The 8705-nt window shown below is 42.2% G+C and overlaps 1 protein-coding gene across 1 annotated transcript in view; it reads left to right on the forward strand.

Moving 5' to 3' along the window:
• CCNB3 (cyclin B3) overlaps nucleotides 1-8705 on the forward strand; it is a 50393-nt gene that overhangs the window by 7053 nt on the left and 34635 nt on the right. The window contains 2 exon segments of the mRNA XM_007450926.1: nucleotides 3407-3493; nucleotides 8331-8428. Coding sequence (XP_007450988.1) covers nucleotides 3407-3493; nucleotides 8331-8428 — 185 coding nt within the window.

The following is an 8705-nucleotide window of genomic DNA, read 5'->3' on the forward strand; positions in this document are numbered from 1 at the left end:
TTGTTTCATCTTTAGTTCTTCTAGGTCCTTGTTAAATATGTTTCTTGTTTTGTCTATTTCCAAGATTTTGGATCATCTTTACTGTCATTATTCTGAATTCTTTTTCAGGTAGACTGCCTATTTCCTCTTCATTTGTTAGCTCTGGTGGGTTTTTTCCTTGCTCCTTAATCTGCTGTGTGTTTTTCTGTCTTCTCATTTTGCTTATCTTACTGTGTTTGGGGTCTCCTTTTTTGCAGGCTGCAGGTTCTTAGTTCCCGTTGTTTTTGGTGTGTGTCCCCAGTGGCTAAAGTTGGTTCAGTGGGTTGTTTAGGCTTCCTCTTGGAGGGGACTAGTGCCTATGTTCTGGTGGATGAGGCTGGATCTTGTCTCTCTGGTGGGCAGGTCCACGTCTGGTGGTGTGTTTTGGGGTGTCTGTGGACTTATTATGATTTTAGGCAACCTCTCTGCTAATGGGTGGAGTTGTGTTACTGTCTTGCTAGTTGTTTGGCATAGGATGTCCAGCACTGTAGCTTGCTGGTCATTGAGTGAAGTTGGGTGCTGGTGTTGAGATGGAGATCTCTGGGAGATTTTCGCCATTTGATATTATGTGGAGCTGGGAGGTCTCTTGTTGACCAGTGTCCTGAAGTTGGCTCTCCCACCTCAGAGGCATAGCACTGACTCCTGGCTGCAGCACCAAGAGCCTTTCATCCACATGGCTCAGAATAAAAGGGAGAGAAAGTAGAAAGAAAGAAAGAGAGAGATATATATAGAGAGAGGGTGGGAGGGAGGGAGGAAGGAAGAAAGAAAAGAAAGAAAGAGGAAAGAGGATAAAATAAAATAAAGATAAAATAAAATTATTAAAATAAAAAATAATTATTAAGAATTTTTTTTAAAAGAAAAAAACAAAACAATAAAATGGATGGATAGAACCCTAGGACAAATGGTGAAAGCAAAGCTATACAGACAAAATCTCACACAGAAGCATGCACATACGCACTCACAAAAAGAGGAAAAGGGGAAAAAATAATAAATCTTGCTCTCAAAGTCCACCTCCTCAATTTGGGATGATTTGTTGTCTATTCATGTATTCCACAGATGCAGGGTACATGAAGTTGATTGTGGAGCCTTAATCCGCTGCTTCTGAGGCTGCTGGGAGAGATTTCCCTTTCTCTTCTTTGTTCGCACAGCTCCCTAGGCTCAGCTTTGGATTTGGCCCTGCCTCTGCGTGTAGGTCGCCGGAGGGCATCTGTTCTTTGCTCAGATAGGACGGGGTTAAAGGAGCAGCTGCTTCGGGGACTCTGTCTCACTCAGGCCGTGGGGAGGGAGGGGTGTGGATGCGGGGCGAACCGACGGCGGCAGAAGCCAGTGGGACATTGCACCAGACTGAGGCGCTCCGTGCATTCTCCCGCAGAAATTGTCCCCGGATCCCGGGACCCTGGCAGTGGCGGGCTGCACAGGCTCCCCCGAAGGGGAGGTGTGGATAGTGACCTGTGCTCACACACAGGCTTCTTGCTGGCGGCAGCAGCATCCTTAGCATCTCATGCCCGTCTTTGAGGTCCGCGCTGTTAGCTGCGGCTGGCGCCCGTCTCTGGATCTCCTTTAAGCAGCGCTCTTAATCCCCTCTCCTGGTGCACCAGGAAACAAAGAGGGAAGAAAAAGTCTCTTACCTCTTCGGCAGGTCCAGACTTTTCCCCAGGCTCCCTCCCGGCTAGCCGTGGTGCACTAACCCCCTGCAGGCTGTGTTCACGTCGCCAACCCCAGTCCTCTCCCTGAGATCCGACCGAAGCCCAAGCCTCAGCTCCCAGCCCCCGCCCGCCCCAGCGGGTGAGCAAATCAGCCTCTCGGGCTGGTGAGTGGCAGTCGGCACCGATCCTCTGTACGGGAATCTCTCTGCTTTGCCCTCCCCAGCCCTGTTATTGTGCTCTCCTCCGCGGCCCCGAAGCTTTCCCCCTCCTCCACCCTCAGCCTCCGCCCGCGAAGGGGCTTCTTAGTGTGTGGAAACCTTTCCTCCTTCACAGCTTCCTCCCACTGTTGCAGGTCCTGTCCCTATTCTTTTGTCTCTTTATTCTTTTTTCTTTTTTCCTACCCAGGTACGTGGGGAGTTTCTTGCCTTTGGGGAGGTCTGAGGTCTTCTGCCAGCGTTCAGTACGTGTTCTGTAGGAGTTGTTCCACGTGTAGCTGTATTTCTGGTGTATCTGTGGGGAGGAAGGTGATCTCCGCGTCTTACTCTTCCACCATCTTACCATCTTCTCTGCTATTGATTCTTTCTAGTGTATTTTTCATTTCAGTTATTGTATAGTTCACCTCTGTGCACGTATAGATGTATTTCTGTTGTATCTGTGGGGAGTTAGGTGATCTCCGCGTCTTACTCTTCCCCCATCTTCCCCATTCCAAAAAACTGTCTCTTCATTCTTGGAGGCAGCAATTTGCCCTGTGTCCACCACCTTCTCTTACAGATCCAATAAGAGTTGTTGATTTTCTAGTTGTTATTAGGGTGGAGTGACAGCTTCCAAGTTTCATACATGTGGAGCTGCTAGTGTTGGATGGTCTCCTGCAGAGGCAGAGGATGGCTGTGGCTCACCGTGGGGACAAGGACACTGGCAGAATTTCTGAGAAGTACTCCTTGGTGTGAGCCCTCTGAGAGTCTTCCATTAACCCCACCAAAGAGCCGGGTAGGCTCTAGTGTTGAGGTGCCTCAGGCCAAACAACTAGCAGAGAGGAAACCCAGCCCCACCCATCAGCCTGGACTATATACTTTTAAAATACTATTTCTGCCCATTTATAGTTTATATAGATTTTTAAAAAACATGTTTTCTCTTATTTGATCCTCAAATGTGGTAGGTTATTATTCTAATTTTACTGATGAGGTAATTGAGTCTCAGAAGCTAAGTGACTTGTGCGCGGTCAATAGCTAATAAAGAGCTGATCCTAGATCAGTATCTAGGTATGTGTGTTTTTGTCCTTATTGAGAATGTCTTAAATCAACTACTTAACATAAGAGACACTTAAATTTTTTTAAATTATTGAACTAATTTAACTGGGAACGTCCATATTAAAGGAATAACTGAGAGTTGCAGGGTGGTGGGGGTGGTGATGGTTAATCTTGGCTAGTATAGCCATGAATATGAGAGGAGTGAAAGAGAAAATTAGCTTCACCAAGCTAGTTTGCTCATTCTGAGAGTTACACTGACAGTTATCTTTTCTCCTCCCAGCCTTGTCCCTATCATCAGTGATTACCTCCTTCAGGGACTGTCTAAGCAGTGGGTTCCAAAATTTCCTTTTGTTGTAGTTTATTGGGGTTTATTATAGGCATCTACAGTTGCTTGGAGATTCAGCCATTCCCCCGCTGAGCCCCAAAGATGACCTGACGTCGCTGAAAAGACTGTTCACAATTGGATATATGCATTTACCTCTTTTACTTTTTTAGAGAGAGGAGAATTACCAAGCAAAGATATCTCCATCTTCACCTCAGGGGCCACTCAAAAAGAGGTCAGCTTTTGAAGATCTCACCAATGTGAGTATGCCAGTCCAGTCCTCTGCCCTGGTGTAGCATAAGGTTTAGACAACCTCTTCCTTGCGGGACCTTTCCAGTTTACCAAACTCTGACCTTCTCTAGAATGTTGAGAGCCAATTTTATTTGGAATCAATGACCCAATTTCAGAAACTGCAGTGGCTCTTCTGCTGCCACATACCATCTGGATTAATTGATGGAGCTCTCTGGAAGCAGTACGAGTGATTATCAGGTATGGAATTGTAGACAAATATGAGAACTTTGGGATCTTGCATTTAGATAAAGTCCAGATGTGGCTCAGCTGGTTGCATAGGCCTTGGAGGCAAGAACTTTGGTAGATTCATTGTAGTCTAGGGCAGTGTTTATCAATTCAAGCACTATGCGCATTTTGAACAGCAAAGTTTTTCTATTGTATATGACTGACTTCAGCCAGCATTCCTGGTCCCTAGCATTAAGTTCCAGCAGCATCCAAGTCATAGTGACAATCAAAAATGTCATCTGATGTACAGAACCATTGATGACCACAGTTCCATGATCTGGTTTTCAACTATGGAGATCTAGAAACTCAATTTTGACTAGAATTCTTGAGTTCACTTCCAAGTTACCTCCCTTCTGGTGTTATTAAGGCACCAGCAAAAAAAAATTACTAGTTAGAAAGTTACTAACTGAATATAGAATTGAGTCAGAGGTAATCTTTGGTCTTAGAAAATAATAATAACTGATGTCTCCTGAGTGTTTACCATGTGTCAAGCACTATTCTAAGCATTTTTCCCTCTATCCACTCACTTAATCCTCATAAAATCCTTTGAGGCAGATACTATAATTATCTCCACTTCACAGATAAAGACTTGCCCAATGTTGTTTTTGAAGTCTGTTTCATCTAGGATACAGAGAACCCTAGTGGACCCTATCCTGCCCTCTATAATAGTGTCCTTCTGTGGCTACCAGAATTCTTACATCTGCTAGATAATATTTTACCCCCTTGGGCAGGATTGGATAAGCATTGGCAAAGTTCTCCCCTTTGTATCTCTGCTCTTTAGATGCTATGTGACCACCTTTGTGCTAAAACAGTCTTTTCCCCATGCAGATAACAACATGTATGATTGTGTTACAGCTTCCTGCATAATCAGATTTACTCTAGATTGGTTGAAAGAGCTACCTCCCACACAGACCTGTAAGGTTAGATTCATTTCCTGACTTATTTAACCATGGCTCTAGAAACTTGGTTGAAATAAGGTAGCCACAGAAATCATAAGCAGATGCAGCTCATCTTAATGTAGCTCCCCTTGGCCTCCAGAGTCCCTGATGGGAGTCCAGTGACACTGTGCAAAGCAAAGTCTAACCGCATATGAAAAACTTTCCTGCCATGTTTCAGTCCTGTTTTTGTTGTGAAGTTTATATCATCATTCATAAAGAACAAACACAAATAAATTAATAGGAAACACATGCTAGGACCCTCCTGATTCTCCAACTGAATTCAACATCTGTTAGGCCACATACTTGTCCAGGGTTGGGGATGCAAGTCATCCCTAAGCAGTATCTCTGCCTCTAGCTTTGTAGAAGCTCAGAAAGCCCATTTCCCTTTTGTGTTCAAGTCCTAGTCACCTTGAATGATCTTTGGTGCTTTCCAGACAAAGTTCTATCATTACAGTGTACCTAAGCCATTCCAGGGTTGGGCATTTCTGCAGACGTCTGAGCTCATTTCTTTGAGGGTTGAGGACTCTTTTCTCTCTGAATTTTGGGGTTTCCCTTTATGATGATTTGCTTCTTCCTGTCAGTATTACTTCGTTTCCATGTCCCCATATCTGTCTTCTCCTCAACATTCACCACAGTGAGGTCCTGGCTTGCCAAAAGAGCTGATCTGTTTTAATTAGTTAGTCTGCTGTGAGTGTTCTTTTTTTCCCTCTCCTTTATCCTTTCAGCATGGGAAGGACTGTTGATTTGTTAGAGCTGGTCCAAAGCCAGTGGATGAGGAGATAAAGTCTATTTCCTAAATTATTTTTTGCCAGTAGGATTGTCATCTCTATTTTCCTATTTTTTGGTGAAAGAATTATGGGGAGATACTGGTAAAGGTCCCCTTGAGCTTAGATCTGAAAATATTAGTGCTTTGAACCTTCACATATGGCAAGTTGAAAGTTTCACCCTGGGGATTAGGGTCTCCACCTCTCTCCTGCCAAGAACGCACATCTTTTCCAATGCTGGATCTCAGCCTGACACATAAGGAGTTTGTAAAACTTTAGGTGAAATTAAAATGCAAACTGTGTCAAGCTCTTTGAAGAGCAGAAGTGGACAACAACTTGAGGGCCTAAGGAAGAATTCCCTGTTGGATTGTAGTTGCTTATTATGATACGATGATACAAAGGCATAATTTTTTTTATACTTCATATGGAAATAATTTCAAATTTATAAAAAGTTGCAAAAATAAGAAAACAGTACAAAGAACACACATATGCTGTTTACCTAGGTTCACGTATTACTAACATTTTATCCTATCTGCTTACATACATCATGGTCCTTTACCATGAAGTACTTAGGGTATTTCAGTGTATATAGAGAAAGAGTCTCTATATACTATTTCTCCTCAGAGAAATAGTCTTATATAAACACAGTGCAGTCAACAACTTTATAAATTTACATTGATATAGTGTTTTTATGTAATCTATTGTCCATATTCCAATTTTTTTCCATTGACTTTGTAAAGTCAATGTTATAAGCATTTTTTCCCCTCCAGTAAAGGATCCAGTCTAGGGTCGTTTACTTGTCATGTCTCTAGCTTCTTTTAATCTGGAACACTTCCATAGCCTTTCTTTGTTTTTTATGATATTTTTGAAGAATACAGTCCCACCCAACCCCCCTTTTAAAAATAGAACATGCCTCATTTTGTGTTTGTCTGATGTTTCCATGTGATTAGATTGATGTTATATACGCTTGGCTGGAGTACTGCATAGGTGATGTTCTGTCCTTAGAGTATCACATCTGGAGGCACATGACATCCATCTGTCCCTCATTGGTGAGGTTAATTTTGATCACCCAGTCAAGATGTTGTCTGGTTTCTCCGCTGTATAATTACTGTTTATTTTTTTTCCTCTTGCAACTAATAATCTGTGGGACACACCCTTAAGAGCCTCCAAATGGCCACTCTTCATCAAAATGTCCCCTAGATTTAGCCTTCATTGATGATTTTTGCCTAACACAATCTTTTTGATGATTTTTCCAACTCTAGCACTTGCTCCCCGTTTACCAGTCTACAAGCAGAGGCCTCCCTTCTTCCCTGTTTATTTATTATTGGTATAGACTTATGAATTCCTGTTTTTTCAGTGGTTTGTTGTTCAGTATTGTATTTTATTATTTTGGTGCTCAAATTTTCCCAAATTTGGTCACTAGGGTCCCCTTTAATCTGACTACTGTGTCTTTGTGACATACTATCATCATTTTCTTGAGCATTTTCTTTCCAGCATAACAGGATGTTCCAGGATGTTCTTGTACCTATTTTATTGCCATGGAGTCAACCATTTCTGTGAAGAATTCCTGTTCCTTTTAGTGGGGAATGGTATTAGAGACCAAGATCTCAGTGCTAGGTGTGCTACTGGGGTGTCTGCTTTTTCTGCCCTTTCTGCAGACAGAGTTAGGAAATGTCTGCATGTATATATACATATAGATACACACATATCTGTACTTATATATATATATATATATATACACACATATATCTATATATACAAATACACACACTCCTGTATACTCAGATGTATATACACATATACCTATTTAAGAAATCATGAGTCCACACGGCTCCCATTCCAAAACGTACAGGGTTCTTTCTTGTATTCCTCAATCCGTGTTTATATGTTCCTTCTCTACAATGAGAACCATGGTTCACAAGATCATCAACACATTTACTCAATACTATAATACATCTAGAAGAGTTTCAGAATTACTTCTTCCACACCACCATAATAAACACACCTACTAAAAAGAGTTCCAGATTTATTTGCAATATTCTCCACCATCCCACAAACATATCCTGACTGAGGATGTATATGGTGAGGGTGTATAGTCTGTGTTTACTTGGATTAGTTGTTTATTATCTTGTATTTCCTTCTGTTTTCTTTCTTTTGTCCTTCAGTGTGGTTATGGTATTTATTTGGAATATAATTAGATTCAATTTGTTTAATTTTAAAGGCATAACCTTTAAGATTATTTTTACTGACATTATTCACAGTCCCATGATCTCTTCTACTGTTTAATAGAATTAGTCATGATTAGAGTTTCTGGTGGAGCTTTCCAGAGCCCCATGTTAAATAAATATCCCCTCAGTGAGATGGGATAGATGTATCACAGGTAGTGTTGTATTAGAGGTCTATCCTGAAAAGCTAGTTGATCTTGGTATACTCAGGCAGCAAAGCCAGTTATATTACCTTTTCCCCCCTCTGAACATCTTATGGGGTCAAAATAGAATGTGATGTTTACAAAACATATTTTTGAGAATTTGCCAGCCAATATGCCTGACATTGGAGATCAGAGCTACATCATATGTATCTTGAAATCACTTAGGGCTGCTATTTAGCTAATATGCACCAGGACTACTGTACTGCTAGCTTCCATCATGACTAGTTGGCACCAGTACCATACTGGTTGTAAGATGTTTTGACCAATGTTCCTGGGAACACCCAAACAAGGTGTCCAGTGTGTGGATGTGTGTCAGGATCTTCCTGTGAGAACCACCTATTGGTTAATTTGAGGTTCTCTCTCTCGCTCTCTCGCTCGCTCTATCTCTATCTCTCCATTTCCTTGCTTCCTCCTCCAGACCAACCCCCCCACCTTTATTTTTTTCTTGCAGGCTTCTCAAAGTCAACCTGCCAAACCCAAGAAAGAAGCCAGTAATGAGTTTGTTAAAGATGTTTCCAAGAAGATAAACAGGAACATACGTGCTCGTGGGTGAGTACGAGGGCATTCAGATGGCATTGTTTTATATGGTAAAGGAGAGGGTGTGACATCCTTTTGACTGCCTTTTGTCCCCATTGAGAACATTTTTAGTGAGCTACAGTGGTGAGTATTACATTAACTCCGGGTGCTTAGATGGACTAAATTGCTGAAGAATTATAGGCCTCATCTCACCACCACCCCCAATCTTTCTCTCTCTCTCTCTTTGCCCCTCTCCCTCTCCCTCCCTCTCCCTCCCTCTCCCTCCCTCTCCCTCTCCCTCTGCCTCTGC

The sequence above is a fragment of the Lipotes vexillifer genome, unplaced genomic scaffold, assembly GCF_000442215.2.
Source record: "Lipotes vexillifer unplaced genomic scaffold, Lipotes_vexillifer_v1.1 scaffold129, whole genome shotgun sequence".
NCBI classification, from domain to species: Eukaryota; Metazoa; Chordata; class Mammalia; order Artiodactyla; family Lipotidae; genus Lipotes; species Lipotes vexillifer.